At 38.7% G+C, this 17,252-nt stretch overlaps 1 protein-coding gene across 1 annotated transcript; it reads left to right on the top strand.

The window, feature by feature from the left end:
* On the top strand, window positions 1-1,254 carry LOC128867168 (uncharacterized). The gene has a single exon (XM_054108264.1). It carries the CDS (start codon window positions 1-3, stop codon window positions 1,252-1,254), a length of 1,254 nt encoding a protein of 417 aa, XP_053964239.1.
* The last annotated feature ends 15,998 nt before the right edge of the window (window positions 1,255-17,252 follow it).

The raw sequence follows: 17,252 nt of genomic DNA, 5'->3' as shown, positions 1-17,252 counted from the left end.
ATGAACGCGTCAGAGCAAAACTTGTTTAATCAATTAAGAGCAATACGCAGACAGGATTACATCACAGAAGCAAGAAGGGAAGAAATTACTCAGGAAGTGTCGAGAGAGCTCAGTAGACACTCTGGAGCCCCAGGAAGCCCAGTGCAACCAAACAACACACCACAGGATGGTAGTATGGATGCAGAGAACGAACAGAATGTCCCTTTAGTTATTGAGCCCGTTAACAACAATGCAGAGTCAATAGATTTTGAAAGCGCATATAATAGTTTTCAAGAAAATTATGCGAAATATAGGGGAATGCCTGTTATGAGTCTGCCGCACTTGCGGAAACTAAACACCTCTAGAAAACTCGGTAAATTAGTTGACTACTACAACGCTGTTGTATTACCGGAAACACTGAACGAAGAGATTAGTCTCGAAGAACTAATAATAGTCATATACTGCGTTGCTAAGACTATATCTGAAATAATCACTAACAAATATTTTGAGAACAATCAACACAATCAGAAGCCAAAACACTCCAGATCAACTGACAAGAGTAATAAACCGAAGTGGTTGATAAGACTCGATAAGAGCATTGAAGAGCACCGCCGAAAAATAGGAAAAATAACAGCATTGGTGGGTGGAAACACCTCCGGACGATTGAAATGCCAAGCCCTCAAAATATGTAAAAACTTTAATAATCACCCGAAGTTCGAAAATAATGAAGAAATGCCTAAGCGTACGCTCAATACGCTCAAGCAAAAATTAAGATCGCTAACCACCAGAAGAGAAAAATATAGCATGTCTATGAAACGCAAGCAACACAATCGTATGTTTGAAAGCAATCAAAAGCTATTTTTGCCACAATTAAAGCAAACCACGAACGTTCAAAGGCAGACGCGACAGGCATCAGGGGATGAATTTAGATCATACTGGTCGTCTATTTGGTCCAAACCTCAGCAATACAACACCTCGGCAAGCTGGATAGTAGAAGTGAAGGAAAAGCACTCTAGTATTCCAATACTTGGTTTCTCAGCCGTAACACCTGAAGAGGTTGCGAAAGTTGCTCGAAGGCTCCACAATTGGAAAACTCCAGGCTGCGACAACTTGCATGCGTGTATAACTAACATCTTTTATGAGCATATCGAAATACATAACCTGATTGCAGAAGAGCAGAAAGGATGTATACGCGCATCACAAGGTTGTAAAGAGCAACTGATTATAAATCAAGTTGTCCTTGGGCAATCTGAACAGAAGAACAGAAACCTCTAGGCAGCTTATATTGACGGGATGAAAGCATTCGATTCATTTCCACACTGCTGGCTTACTGAAGTACTTCGTATTTACAACTACAATCTCAATATCATACTCTATCTAGAAAAAGTTATGCAACGCTGGAGGACAAGAATAAAAATACCTGGCCCGGAAAGCTCTCAATACACAACCGAAATAAACATTCGAAATGGCATCTTTCAAGGTGACTCGTTGAGTCCGCTCTGGTTTGTTCTCAGCATGAACCCCTTAAGTCACATCCCGAATGAGACGGGACATGGGTTTGTATTAAAACACGGACAGTCTGGAAGATTCCGACTGAGCCATCTTTTTTACGTAGATGATTTGAAACTCTACGCCAGCAATTCCAAACGTCTAGATAAGCTTTTGAGATGTGTCGAAACCTTCTCCAATGACATTAAAATGCCTATTGGACTTGATAAATGCCGAAAGATCACAATAGTTACAGGTACGACATGTAACTGCGGAAAGTAGCGGACTCGACATAACAGAAATGGAGCCAGGGGAGGTATACAAGTACCTTGGAATTAAAAAAAAAATGCATTTGCCGTCCCGGTGGTATCGTATAGCTTCGGAGTTCTAAAATGGTCATCTACTGAAATAGAAAATCTACAACGAATAATACGCACAATTATGACTAAATACAAATCACGTCATCCAAAAGCTCTGTCGTTCGAATGATGCTACCTAGAAAAGCGGGCGGCAGGAGACAGATTGATGTTGGATCACTCCATGACAAACTTATCTGAAACATAAGAGCATACTTCCAACATAAGTGCTCCCAATCCGATCTGCACAAGGCTGCAAGAGCTGCGGGTGATAACTACACCCCACTTCGGATGAAGCAATCCTACGAAATCAGGAACGCAACCACAATAGATGAAAGAATCCAAAGATGGTCTGAAATGGCTGTCCACGGCGTATATCGAAAAGACTTGCTGAGCCCACATGTCGACCAAAAATTGTCGCACTTATGGCTTACCAACAGGTCGATATTTGCCGAAACGGAGGGTACCATTTTCGCCATACAAGATGGTGTGATTCCAACGAGAAATTACATTAAATACGTGATGCGAGATCCAAATGTCGCTGCAGACAGATGTCGAAGATGCAATAGTCGAAGTGAGACATTACACCACGTGCTAGCGGGATGCACAACACTGGCATACTCTATGTACCTGAGGCGACACAAGGACATCGCGAAAATAATCCATCTAAAACTGACGCAGATGTACAACTTCAATCCAAGCAAAATACCGTACTTCAGATACACCCCAGAACCTGTTCAAGAAGACTCCAACTACCTTCTATATTATGACTTAACAATTTTAACAAATGCCACAAGAGACCACAATAGGCCAGATATTTTCCTTATTGATAAATCTCAAGCGACTGGTTATATAGTTGATATTGCTGTTCCTCAGGAGCATGCAAAAAACATATGCAGAAAAAATATCCAAATATTCTGACTTAGGCATTGATGTCAAACGCCAGTGGAAGCTAAGGAAGGTGCACATACTACCAATTATCATCTCAGCCCACGGACTAGTGCATAAAAACTTAGCAGACAATGTCAAAACTCTTCAACTCCCAGAATATTTAATTTTCGACATGCAGAAAGCAGCTTTACTCAATTCTTGTCATATAGTCCGAAACTTTTTACAGTAAACGTTTTTCTTGTTAGTAAATTTGTTAACTATTTTGTATAATATTTATATATACATTTAACTGTAATATTTTGTACCTGTTATAAATTATTGGATTGCAGCTAAGCTGTCGCCAATTAATTTGAAACACTCCTTTTTTGGGATGCAATAAAAAAAAAAAAAAAAAACAAAAAAAAAAATAAAATAAAATAAAATAAAATAAAATAAAATTAAATTAAATTAAATTAAATAAAAAAAAAATAAATAAAAATAAAATAAAATAAGAGGAAGTATTCTTCTTGGAAGCTTCAACTAACACATTTAAAAAGCAAATTGTTTTTAAATGAGATATTTTTGTGCTTCAGCAGTAGTATAAATTAATAACAGTTGCGCTGTAACTTTGAGGAATAGCACCAGCTAAAGAGCTTTTGTGTGGACTACTACCTCCACTAAAAATTTAATTTAATTTGCAGGTAAGCTTTCGCCAACTGGCTTCAAATTCCATATAATTTAATATCTCGATTATACACACAAGGTGAAGTCCAAAAAATTAACAAAACTGAGCTAAAATATAAACAACAGGAGCTTTGTTCTGATAACTTCGAGTTCATTTATTAAAAGTAGTCCCCTCTGGCCTTGATCCACTTTTCTGCCCGATGTAAAACCTTTTCGAAAGAGTGTTTCAGGTCATTAACCGGAATGTCCTTCAGGATGTCGGTACAAGCCTTTTGGATGGCCTCTACGGAAGCAAAACGTTTTCCTTTCATGGCCAAATGCAATTTTCCGAATACATAGAAGCCACCAGGAGCCATATTAGGCGAATACGGTGAGCCATTGATGGTTCAAATGCAATTTCTAGTCAAAAAATCAGCCACAAGAGTGGATCGATGAGATGGAGCATTACCATGCAATAAGCACCAGCTTCCTCTTTCGCGGTATTCAGTTCGAACTCGACGCTTCAAAACACCAAGATAGAAAATTGTATTAGTGACTTGGCACATTAGCACGAACTCTTTGTGGACAATTCCCTTGGAAACGTAAAAACAAATGAGCATCGACTTGATTTTTGACTTCTTCAAACGCGATTTTTTGGGCGGTGGCGGTCCTTCCATTCGCCACTTTGACGCTTAGTTTCAGGCTCATGTTGGAAACACCACGTTTCATCACCAGTTACAATGGTTTAAAGGAAGTTCTCGTATTTTCAATTCTTTAATGAGGTCTTTCGAATGTTGGATTCTGAGCAATTTTTGGTCCTCAGTTAACTTGTGCGGAACGAAACGGGCACAAACCTTTCGTAAGGCCAAATGATCTGTTAAAAGGCGATAAATCGATGTTTTGGAGATATTTAACTCCGATTCCATGAATTTCAGCAATTTCGATGGAGTTTTATGTTCTCACAACCATCTCTGAAACGTATAAACCACTTATAAACTCTGGCACGAGATAGGCAATCATAGTCATAAACTTTTTTTATCAATTTGAATGTTTCGATAAACGTTTAACCGATTTTAAAATAAAATTTGATATCAGCTCTTTGTTCGAAACTCATTTTTGCACCGATGACAAAACATGACAAAACACTTTGGACGTAATAACTTCGCTTCCACTAAACCAAATGTCACCAAGCTTTCACTGGAAGTCAGCTGGGGATGTAGTTTCCATCGCACTAACTCATTAGAACGATGGCGCCATCAAAAACATTTTTATGACGACAGCTTTTTGCTTATTTTGGACTTCACCCTGTAGTTTTTGTAGGCGCATAATACTTTGTGTGGATTTGTGTGGTTATTTCTTATGTGACGTTCCCTTATGTGTTTTCTTAAATTTCTGTTATTGTATTGCTTAATTGATTTTGTTGCTCATTGCTCATTGGTGGTTATTTTCTAATTTGATACATTTTTATTTATTTATTGGCTAATTACCTCCTACAGTGGCCCCATGTTGCCTTTTCCCATAAATGCCATATCAGTTAAATTTAAATTAAATTTTTGGCAATACAGTGAAACGAGCAAGTCATACTCACTATTCATTTTTATTTGTTATTCACTTTTTAGGAATGTCATTTAAAAACACAAAAGGTAAAAAATATTGGGGGATCAAAGCAAGTTTTAGTTGAAAGCCTTTTTTATGATCAAATTTTCTTACAACCCTCATAGGCAGACAAGCCGAAATATATCAAAAAGTTGTAGTTACACAATTGATTAGGGTCAGAATTAAAAAAATATAGATGGGTGAATAAGCAGAAGCCTTTGTGTGAATGTGAGTGTGATGAACTTATTAATAAAAAGAGTATAGCGGTATAGTAATGAAGTACATATACATATATCTAAGCCGACATTTTCATCGAATTTATGGTATTCGGCTTTAATTTGGTCCCACCCCTAATGGCGGCTGAATTTTATGAGGTGACCTTTTCATCAAAACAAAAAAAGGGTACTCGTAACTTTGCCATTGCCCGGTTTGTGCATGTTATAACTTTTTCAGCCTTTGGAAACTTTATGCCAATTTCATATAATACTCATTTGACCTTCAGACTATTAGCTCATAAGCCACGCACTATAGCAATCGATTACGACAGCCGCTACGAAAACTTAAATTCTGCTAACAGCTTAATTTGGTTTTCCATACACATCCAGCATCCTTTCCCTACAAAAAGTTTTTTTTTATTTATGCGCAGACATAAAATCTGATTGGCTGACATTAAAGCACCTGAAGGTAATATAAAAATCAAACCTATTCTCTTTGCAAATAAAATAAAGCAGACATATCTCTATATTTATATGTATTTTTTGCGTCATAATAAATTTTTATAGCCTCTGCATATAACAACATGTGCGGCTTCGAGGTTAATGTCTTTTTTATTTGTTTCACATATTTACTATTACGTTTGCAGTCTGCACGAGCATTTTAATGTCTTCGAATTTGGCACTTGACCCTTTTATTGCCGGAAATATTGCACATGGGATCACTCATACGACGCGGTGCACGTGTTGTGGGTACTTTTGTAAAGTGATGAAAATTTAAAAAACATACACCGCGTGAACAGTGAATTTAGGTTAATAAATGCAAGGGTTTGCATATGAAAACTTTTATTAGACGATGTTTAGGTGGCATTAAAATGAAAATATTAATGTTGTGAAATAAATTTAGTTGCACGCACCAAATTGCAAACCTACTAAGGAAATTGCTTACGCATACATGGCCATAAACATAGCTATAGACATAGTAGACATGGTGATAGTAGATAAACATCTCGATCCACTGAAGGCCATATGCAATTACGCAATTTCGCATATACGAAAATGGTTGATAGCTGCGAAACTGGAACTGGACGGAAGTAGTCTTGCTAAACAAAAGAAAGACGCGTGAAGAGATTATGATTACGGTAGGCGAGCACTCCATATTATCTCAGCCGTACTTGAAGTACCGAGGAGGCATCTTTGATTCAAGAGTAACGTTCAAAGATCATTGTGAGGCAGTAGGCAAAAAAGTGCAGCAAGTGCACAATATATGAGAACCTCGTTAAGAAAAACTACAGATTCATGCTATTGTCACCACATCTATTATAACACACGCAGCGCTGAGCAAATGAGGCAGCGAACCATCAGAAAGTAGGAGCATCCTGAGGTATTTCAGAAATGATCGTTGGACGCACAAACTGATACCAAGTATAGCGAAATGGTATCGAAGGAAGCACGGGAAAGTTAACTTCTACGTGACGCAACTGCTGAGCGTTCACGAATGCTTTAAGGTCAAAAAAATCAATTTTTTTTTTCGTTTTAAGCGATTCCTAATATATTTCAGAATATTCACACAAAGTGAAGAGGCGGCCGCCGTAGCCGAATGGGTTGGTGCGTGATTACCATTCGGAATTCACAGAGAGGTCGTTGGTTCGAATCTCGGTGAAAGCAAAATTAATAAAAACATTTTTCTAAAGCGGTCGCCCCTCGGCAGGCAATGGCAAACCTCCGAGTGTATTTCTGCCATGAAAAAGCTCCTCATAAAAATATCTGCCGTTCGGAGTCGGCTTGAAACTGTAGGTCCCTCCATTTGTGGAACAACATCAAGACGCACACCACAAATAGGAGGAGGAGCTCGGCCAAACATCTAACAGAAGTGTAAGCGCCAATTATTTATTTATTTATTTTTTTTTTTATGCACACAAAGTTACAGAGCCAAATTCTCAATATTTCCGTAGATACAAAGCCAGGCAAGCTTTAGGACAGCTGTGACCGGACAGCTATAGTACAAACTTTATCTTCTTTTCTCGACTTTTCCGTTTTATGATTTCTTTGAATTGGCGTACATAAATGAAAAAAACGAATGAACCTTTTGAAATGAATCATAGCTTGTTCCCCTCAGTATTAAACTCTCTTCTATTTGAACTAACAAAATAGATAAAAAAAAAAATTTCAAGATTTTTATACCAAGTTGAAGTGAATTGTTTTTTTATAAAAAGGCATTTTTTTTCTTTAAAACCTCCAAAAAGTTGAAATTTTGGAATTTCTCTCAGTTTTCTTAGTTCATCTAGAATAAAAAATCATGATAATTAGAAATCCATTTGAATTTTTCGCTTTAAATTATAATTACGAGCTGTATCTTGTACACCAGTTGGAAACTCCAGCGTTGCAGCGCTCTACTAATTTCTATGTTAAACATTTTTTCGACTTATTTTAACCAGTACAAAAATTTTTCATACTTTTTAAATGTTCATTAAAAGATAGAAAAAACTTTTCAGTGCTAAATTAATTTTTTCCTTAAAAAAAAATCGCAGAGAGATGCAATTTTTAGACCTCATAAACCAGGCTCCCCCATTAATTAGTACCTACATCGCTTTAATTTGGAAAGCGACCCCTTTTGCTCGGTCTGCCCTGAGGAACCAGAGGGTATGGCAAGGTTCCGGGAGGAGCAACCGTTTGGACAAGAGGAGGTTTTAGTTCGTGTTAAAGTCCCTCACTGAAGGTTACAATACTTTGGACGCTTTCTGGGAAATGGCAAGTCAAAAAGAAAGATACTTAATAGACATAAATGATTTAGATGTGGACAGAGACATTTTAGAAATAGTCGCAGACATGGGCATAAGAGGCATAGCAAAGAAAACAGATATAGACATATACATAGGCAAAGACATAGTGGGAAGGCTTACAAGAGACATAACAATAGGAAACAAGCATAGAGATAGACATAGGAATGGTGCTAATCGAACTTGTCGCATTTGAAATGGATCGGTTATGTAATACCATTAGGCAGAGACCATAGAGAGCAGTTAAGAAAGAGGAAAGGCTGCTAACAATTACACAATGGAAGCAATCCGAGAAAGGTCGGTCAAACTAATTAAAACCTAGCGTCTGCTTCAAAGCATACCGACATAGGTTCCATCTATATAACGACAACAATCCTTGTCCGGGGTTCATTAATGAGCAAAATATGCTTGAGAGAGGCATTAGTGAAACCATAACCGAGACAAATCTTAGCCCATTTATGTGCAAAAAAGCAAAAAACTGGAAGGCGACTAGTGCAATGGCCGCATATATCATAAACATCTTTCAATGCACAGAAAATGCTTATAGATCTGTAGGAAAAGCTGGTTAACGCAATATATTGGAAAAAAATCGGACTCAGACAAAACGACCATAACAGATGATTGAGTAATAATACTGGGTTGCCATATTCGACGGACCCATGTGTTTTGTTTTTTAAATCAAAGAAAAACCCAATTTTTTTTAATGTTTGACGATAATAATCACTTTATTTGTTTCAAGTAGATTTGTTGACATCACTTTTTGAATCTGATATCTCTCAAGTGGCCGCCTTGAGCCTGTACGGCGTATTGTGCCCGTTTTGCAGCATTTTCCATAGTTTTAGCTAACATTTCGGCTGGAATAGCGGCTAGTTCCTCACGGACCTTGTTTTTGAGCTCTTCTATGGTCTTTGGCTTATTAATATTAACCTTTGATTTTAAATATTCCCACAAGAAGAAATCAGATGGCGTTAAATCGGGCGAACGCGGTGGCCAGTCAAAATCGCCATTTTTCGACATCAAACGACGAGGAAACAATTTCTTCACAAAATCGATTGTGGTGCGAGCTGTGTGTGGTGGAGTGCCGTCTTGTTGAAACCAGAACTGTCTCATACGCTTTCGACGAATAATTGGCATCACAAAAGTGGTTATCATATCGCGACAACGCTCCTGATTGACGGTAACAGCTTGACCATCTTCATTTTCGAAGAAAAACGGCCCAATAATCGTTTTCGCACTTACGCCGCACCAAACAGTGACTTTTTCGTCGTAGAGAGGTACCTCTTGAATTTCTTGAGGACTTTCAGTGGCGTAAATACGGCAATTTTGCTTGTTTACCGTCCCATTCAATAAGAAATGAGCCTCATCGGACATGATGATTTTGTTCTTCTTCTTCTTCGTTTGACTTCTTTTGTTGAATGTAAATTTCAACAATTTGGGAGCGCTCACGTGGCGTGTACTGTTCCATGGTAAAAATCTGCTTGGACTGACGCTTCCAACGCGGTATGTCATTAAGCGAGCTGACGTCTCTGTCAAAAGATACAGGGTTGCCAGATGGGTCCGTCGAATATGGGCAACCCTGTATACTTCATAGGTTGTCTGCAACTTTTTTAAGGCGTCTTGGAGGCGTGTTGGAATAACAAAATTTCAAACAAATTCTTTGTTCAACTTGAATTTCCATCGTTAAATTCGAAGAACACACTCGAGCTTGACTAGTTTACAGTAGCACAGAAAACAAACTATGTGACATATCACGCTGAGATTTGCCATGTAAGCTTATAACAGTCCTACCAAAAAACAAAAAATTTATTTTTGCCATATGTCGTCCGCGGACCGTTTTATTGATAACGTCTCGTTCATATTTGAGTAGAAGGTATGTCTTACAGAGATAGAGAGAGAGATAAATACTCAGCGGGTTACTGAGAGAAACAGAGATGCAACAAAAAGAGGTAATAAATATTGACAAAAACGTGCAGCTTTTCGATGTCTGTACACAGACAGCCAGCTTTTCTGAAAATAAAAGGAACACTTACTTTTTTTTGCTGAGGTATACCTCATGCATTGGCCAACTATCAACAGGCAGCTTTACCCTTGTTTTGGTAAGGTAAAACAGCCTGTGTAAATAAGCCGCAGTAAAATCAGAATATTATTATTTTCTATGGTTCCAGGGAGGAATAAAGGGCCAGAGGGTCTATGGTTTTTTTTATATTATGCATTTATTAAATTGCGATCTCCAGGCGCACTAAACTACGAATATTCGGCTCATGCGTGAAGTCCGTATTGTCGTACGGCAGCGAAACATGGCCTCTAACACCATCACACAGAGGCTACAATCTTTCGTCAACAAATGCCTCCGCATCATTTGCAGAATATTCTGGTCAAACACCATCAGTAACGACGCACTGCGGAGATAAACGAGGAACCTATCCCTAAGCAAACCATATGTACACAGAAAGTCGCGATGGGTAGGTCGCACACTGAGAAAACCACCAGATAGCATCACAAGAATGGCACTGGACTGTAACCCGCAAGTGAGCAGAGGTCGCGGTTGACCAAAAATCACAGCACAGAACCGTGTACGTTGGAAGAGTTTTGCGGTATGCTCCCGAGAGGAGTGAACAACGTAAAAAAGAAATTGCGATCTGTTTAGTAACATTCAGCAATATTTATTCTTGAGACTAAGATCCTCTACGAGTGAAGCAACTAGTGGGTCACTCATTCCTCAATTTTTACTTTTCAGCACATGAGATCTATAGTTGACTTCCTTTTCAATCTGTTAAAGAAAATGGGATTGGAGGTAATTTCTGTAATTAAGCGGTTTGGGTGCGATTGAAGTCTTATATTGTGTGGTAAATCATGATTTTTGATTTTCTTAGCTATTGTAGGTAAAGATTAATAATTGCCGCTAGTGGAGTAGTGGTAAACCCCCAACACTTACCGCTGGTGGCGTTTAAAAAACTGACTTAGCAAGAAATACAGCAATGAAAAGACTACTGGACCTTCTACAAGCAACGCGCAACAGAGCAGCAAAAAGACTTATAAGTTTTTTTAAAGGTGCAGCTTGAGCCAACTAACTCAAAGCCGAAGTCTTAATACTGGGATCCATACACCTGAAATACTTGTAAAAGGTTATCCAACTTCTAGGGTGTCCTCGAATCACTTCATAAACATATATACCACCACAAATCCAAAGTACTAAGTATTCAGGAAATTTCATAGACTACAAAAATTGTCAATGAGCATCTGAAAGCAAAAAGTGCATCAGCACAGCCACGGGATGTCTACTGATGTACCCCCTGCAACACCAACACAATGAGGTATCAATGCTTCCTCTTGAGGAGCACAACAAAATGTTCAGCAATCAGTTTTTTCTAGGATGCTTTCCGGGCAGATATTTGCTTGAATGTCAGCCACTTCCCAAGCACGTCAGGAGACATCTCTCTAACTACACTGACGAAATCGAGGACAAACTACAATTAAAACTACTGGACCGGACAGTATACAGGCCAAAATTAAACTCCAATCTTCGGGAGACCCTTAGCATCTTCCTAAACTCCCGACCTCCGAATGCCGCTATCGGAGTCCAGTCACCACCTACTGCAGAAGACGTGCTTCAGCTACCTCGTAAGACCCGCGGAATTTTGGGCCTATTTCGTTGTGGCTATTGTAGCAGGTTAAACTTCTACCTATCAAACAAAGACTCCGACTGGGAAGGCACACTGTATGACACTAACCATCTACAGTACCTGGCCATTGAATTATGACCGATGGCATTTTTTCTGAAAACTTCAAATATCAGGTAAAATTTTCAATCTAATTTGGGCTTTTCCAAATAAAAAAGGATATTAAGGGTTTCTAACCTGTTCTTAGATGTTTTTAAGAATTTCCGGTCAATTGGCCTGCGACGATTAGAAGAGGATCAGTTTTTTTGCTTATAAGTGAAAAGTTAAGTGTGCAAGTGCTAGTGCGAATTAATTCGATCTCGTGTGAGGAGCATAAAAAAACTAATTGAGATCGGCTGAAAAGTGGCAGAATTGAATGGTGAATATTCATATAACTAAAATATAATAACAGTAAGCAAAAAATATACATATATTTTCAATTTGTCACGTGGATTATCCTTTTTTTTCAATTTAACCATTTTTTTAGAAAATGGGCCGAAAGTCCGATTTGACATCGGAACAAAAGCAACAAATTGAAGTTCTTTTGAAAACCAAGAACCTCAGCTATGCAGACATAGCAAGAACTGTTGGATTATCCAAGACGTCTGTGATAAATGTTGTCAAATAGTTGAAAAATACCAACAACGTTTTAGCGGTAACTTCAAACAATCGACAAAATTGTCACCGAGAACGCATCACCGCAACCAGGCCGGATCACAAAATCATGCAAAAAGTTCTTTGGAACAGAAATGCTTCAAGTCTGATGATTCTAAGAGAGCTTCAGGAATCTGGAGTAAATATTTCGGAAAGAACGTTACGACGACGCTTATACGAAAATGGACTTTTTTGTAGACGACCAGCAAAAAAGCCAAAACTAACACCCTGTATGCGAAATCGGCAGAAACTTTGGGCACAACTTCACAGAGCCTTCGACGCGGAATATTGGAAAAAAGTAAGTTTAAAAAAAAAACATTTTTTTCCTTTGTCAAATAGCAGTAGTAAGAAAATGTGAATATTCACATTTTTTTGTGGTGTGGTTTTTCTTCTTACAGGTCATCTTCAGCGATGAATGCCGCTTGGAAGCGGTCACAAAAGCAGCAAATTTTGTTGGCAGAAGAGCCGGAGATCGATATTCTGAAGATTGTGTGCTTCCAAGGATCAAACTACCAACCCCTGGGACTATATAACCTCAGAGGGACCAGGTCCGTTACATTTTCCAGTACGTGGGGGTGCCGGAAAAGGAGATGCTATTTAGAAGCCCTGAAGTGTCCGAGAAACGAATACACCTTTATGCAAGATGGAGCTCTATGTCATGCATCCAGGATGACCATGAATTGTCTGAATTCAATGGAAATAATGGTTTTGCCATGGCCTGGCAATTCACCGCACCTTAACCCCATCGAAAATTGTTGGGCATACCTCAAATCGGCTGTATACCAGCGGAATAATACCACAATACAACAGCTTAAGGAAAACATCGAAGATGTGTGGTATAATGACCAAAACCACGAGCCACGAAATGTTAGTTTAAAATAAATATTTTTAGTCGAAAAATGTCAAGAAGCTTTTAATAAAAACAAATATGTAAAATTTTTTAAATGCTTTAAAACCGTTTGCTTTTTATTCGCTCTCAAAACCATAAATATGTAATTTTTATCATCGGTCATAATTCAATGGCCAAGTACTGTATTCATATGTCCTATTAAACCTACTCGAAATAGCACGTTTCTTGGGTCTCCCGTTAGATGAGATAAATTAAGACGGCAGATGATTACATCGCACAGACAGAGTTTAGTTAGCTGCTACAACAACAAAAACAACAAGTAGTGCATAGCGAGGTAGTGTTATGAGATCTTGGGTGTGCGTAGGTTGGCCATGTGATAGTAGGCGATATTTACTATCAAGATTAAGTAACTTCCTAAGTTTTTATGCAGCTCCGTTGAGATAGGGCGCAAGAGAAACACCAAAAAAGGACACAAAAACTGCCACCAAAATTTTGTATTGGCAACCTATAGTTAACTGCCTTGAAAATACTAATCTGAATGTTATCCTTTAAAGTCCCCACAGCCTCTCAGGCATTCCGAATAACCAAGTAATGCACTAAGAAAACTGAGCGCCCATCTGCAAACGCAAAGAAAAAGCATTACACATCACAAACAGACTTTATTAGACCTTTCCGGCAAATCCGCATTTCTCTTCTTTGTTATTTTTTTTTTTTTTTTTTGTTTGTTTTATTCCCTCCACACAAAGTTAACGCATATACGAGCATTTTCACAAACAAAAACTTAACTTAAATGTATAATCACTTTTACAGCGGAAAATCACCGAGTGACACACAACAAACGCAGCAGTTTGCTGGTTAACGACCAAGACAAGCGGACAGCAAAAACACCAAAAAACAAAAATATAAAAAAAAACGAAATAAAGACTGCAGAAAGGAGAGTCCGCATGTGGTTATGCAGCAGATACAACAACTAAGAAGAGCCGCTAAGAAGAAAAGCACAAAATTGAAAGCAAAAATCAGTAGGCTGTCAGTAGCCGGTCATGAGCAGCCAACATGGCGCGACATGCCATGGAAGAGGAAGAGGAAGAAAAAGTGTGCGGGAATTAAACACACGCTGCAAATGTGAATGTGTGGCATCACACCAACACACTCATACATGCTTTTGCCTGTACATTCGCGTATGTGCATTTGTAGGAAAATGTTGCTTGGCAATCAACACTTGGGAGGAGCAAACGGATAGTGGAACAGAGAGAAGGACAGAAAAAGTGACAGCAAAATGCCACAACCGAAAAAGCACAACATGCAAGTACAACAACCCGGTTAAGCCTAGCAGCTATGATAATTTGAAAGCCCACCAAGTGTAGACATTTAAGCCAAAATTTAAGTGAACTGCGCCAGTTGTAATTTTAGCAGGCGAGCAGCGGGGATATGAGAAATTGCTGGCATAGCAATCAGCCGTTGGTTGCCGGCAGCCAAAAAGAAGATCCTATTAAGCCAACACTAATAATAGTGAAGCGAAAGTAAGCTTAGCAGGTTTGGGCCGAGCTTCATCTTCAATTGCGAGCATTCCTCAGGATTCACTTGCTTTATAAAAAGTTGAGCTTACAGTTTTATGAATGACAGTTGGTTTATATAGAGTGATTTTCTAAGAGCTATAGGAAAGTTTTTCAAAAAAAACTACTGTGTGGCATGTGGCACCGTCTTGCTGAAACCATTCATATCATTTCACGGTAGCGCTCACCATTCACAGTTACGTTACGATTCGCAGCACCTTTGAAGAAGTACGATCCAATGATACCTCCAGCCCATAAACCGCCCCAAACTGTGACCTTTTCTGGATACATTGGTAGCTCTTGCAATTCTTCTGGCTGATCTTCACTCCAAAATCGACAATTCTGCTTATTTACGTACCCATTGATCCAAAAATGAGCTTCGTCGCTGAACACAATTTTTCGATAAAAAAGTGGATCTTCGGCCAACTTTCCAAGAGTCCATTCATCAAAATTTCTGCGTTGCGGTAGGTCGTTCGGCTTCAATTCTTGCACCAGCTGTATTTTGAAAGGCTTCACAAGGCTTCACGTTCGCAAAATTTTCCACGTTGTTGAGTAACGGAGGCCCAATTGCTGCGAACGGCGACGAATCGATAATTGATGGTCATCATTAACACTGGCCGATACAGCTGCGATATTTTCTTCAGTTCGCACGCTACGTAAATGTGTTGGTGGTTTGATGTCGAATAATGGTTTAAATTTAGTCACAATAGCTCGAATAGCCGCTTCAGTGGTTCGATTAAACTGACCATAAAATGGAAGAAGCGCGCGATAAACTTTCTTAACAGAATACGCATTTTTATAATAAAATTCAATGATTAGCAAGCGTTGTTCGTTTGTAAGACGATTCATGGTTAAATTATAGACCAAACTGAAGATGTTTGACAGTGAAATAAAACACGAAACGTGCGTCAGCTGCTTAAACCCACTGTTTAAAAAGATAATAGCTAAAAAATCACCCGTTAACTTACAATATCTTATTCCCCTCTACTCTTTACTATCCAGACACCCATTATTTTGAGTCTCATCTATTAGTACAAATTTCTCCTATCTTGTTTCTACATTGTTCGGACCCCGAGACTCATGGAAACACAGTCCTAGTGATGAAATCAGCGCAAGCGGCTAAAAGTGGCTTGGTCTCAACTCAAGACAAAGGCTGAAAACCGAAGATATTTTGAAACAATTGTGAAGGCACTATGAGCACACCAGTCGGCGCAATAGCAACTAGTGATTTTTATTATAATACAAAAGGCTTCTTGTCTAATTCGGAATAGAAGTTGGCATCGCACTCACAGCCTTTAGATACAAAGCCAATATGCTATGTACTTCTACAGAATGCCGCTTGCTTACTGCAGTTAATGTCCACACACACAAACTAACTTTACAACATGCACATACAGTGGCACAAATTTCATTAAGTCTGCGCTTCACCACAAAACGCCAACAGCAAGAAAGTGGTTTTACTTGCTATTTCTTAATCTTTTTATTTTTTCCCACACTCCTTCACTTACTTTTCGCATTTAACTTCACATCAGAGATAATCAAAAGCTACAGGAGAAGAGAGCTTTTGATTATATCTCAAGGCATACGCGTACACATATTTGCAGCTGCCTGCAGGGAAAATCACACTCGTGAAGCAGTTCAGAATTGGTTCACGACTAGTGTCAAGTGAACAACTGTGTACCACAACGCTGCTGAAGTTGTGAGTAGCGACATCTTTTGGAAGAGTGTGACAGGTTCAAAATCTCAGAAAAATAAACGCAAAGAATCGGCTGTACTCTGGCACAGACTATTACCAATACACTCTTCTAGACGTATGCCTAGTTTACTACTAGACTCGAGCTTTTTAAAAAGTTATGCAGTGGGGATTAACTGACACTTTCTACGACATCATCGTAGGAGTATTTAGTTCAGTTTTCTGCCTACAAATATATGGAAACTAAAAGGCGCTTCAACCAGTCAGGGTTCCAAATTCGCAAAGAAGCAACTCAATTCGTTACTGGTGAATTTTCCCGCAGGGCTGCTACTTGCAGCATTAAGTGTTCTTACATTAATTTTGTTCACTGCTGTCTAAGCAGTATGCCATTCATTCAGTTACACTTAGCTGTACTCGTACACTCTACTCTTTCCCGCAATTCAATTCTTACAAAGTTTGCGCTTTCCCACTTCGACGCCGGTTTTTTGCAACTTCTAATTTGCTTTGGTTGCCATTTTCGATTAGGCCACCAGACACATAAAATGTAGCCAAACATCAAGCAAGCAGATAGTAGAAAATACAACCAAAAGTGCTGTCATGAAAACATACACATACGTACATACTAACACCAACATGCACATGTGTGTGTAGCTTAATCCCATACAATTAATAGCAGCAAAGCAAACATCAAGGCAGCAAGTGAAAAACAAATACAAATTGGATTCAAAATCAAAACAAATGAACAGTTCAAAATGTGATATTCCAGTGAGGAAATAATCTCTAACTCAACTGCATAAATCGGCAGTCAGTCGGTTGGCCGCAAATGGCTTAGCAACTGTATTGCAATCCAATTTGTTAGAAGTGTGGCCTTAATGGTTACATATTTTCAGCTGTGTTCA

The sequence above is a fragment of the Anastrepha ludens genome, chromosome 6, assembly GCF_028408465.1.
Source record: "Anastrepha ludens isolate Willacy chromosome 6, idAnaLude1.1, whole genome shotgun sequence".
In the NCBI taxonomy this organism is placed as follows: Eukaryota; Metazoa; Arthropoda; class Insecta; order Diptera; family Tephritidae; genus Anastrepha; species Anastrepha ludens.
Note: the sequence above shows the minus strand (reverse complement) of the source record. Positions and strands in the feature narration are given on the sequence as shown.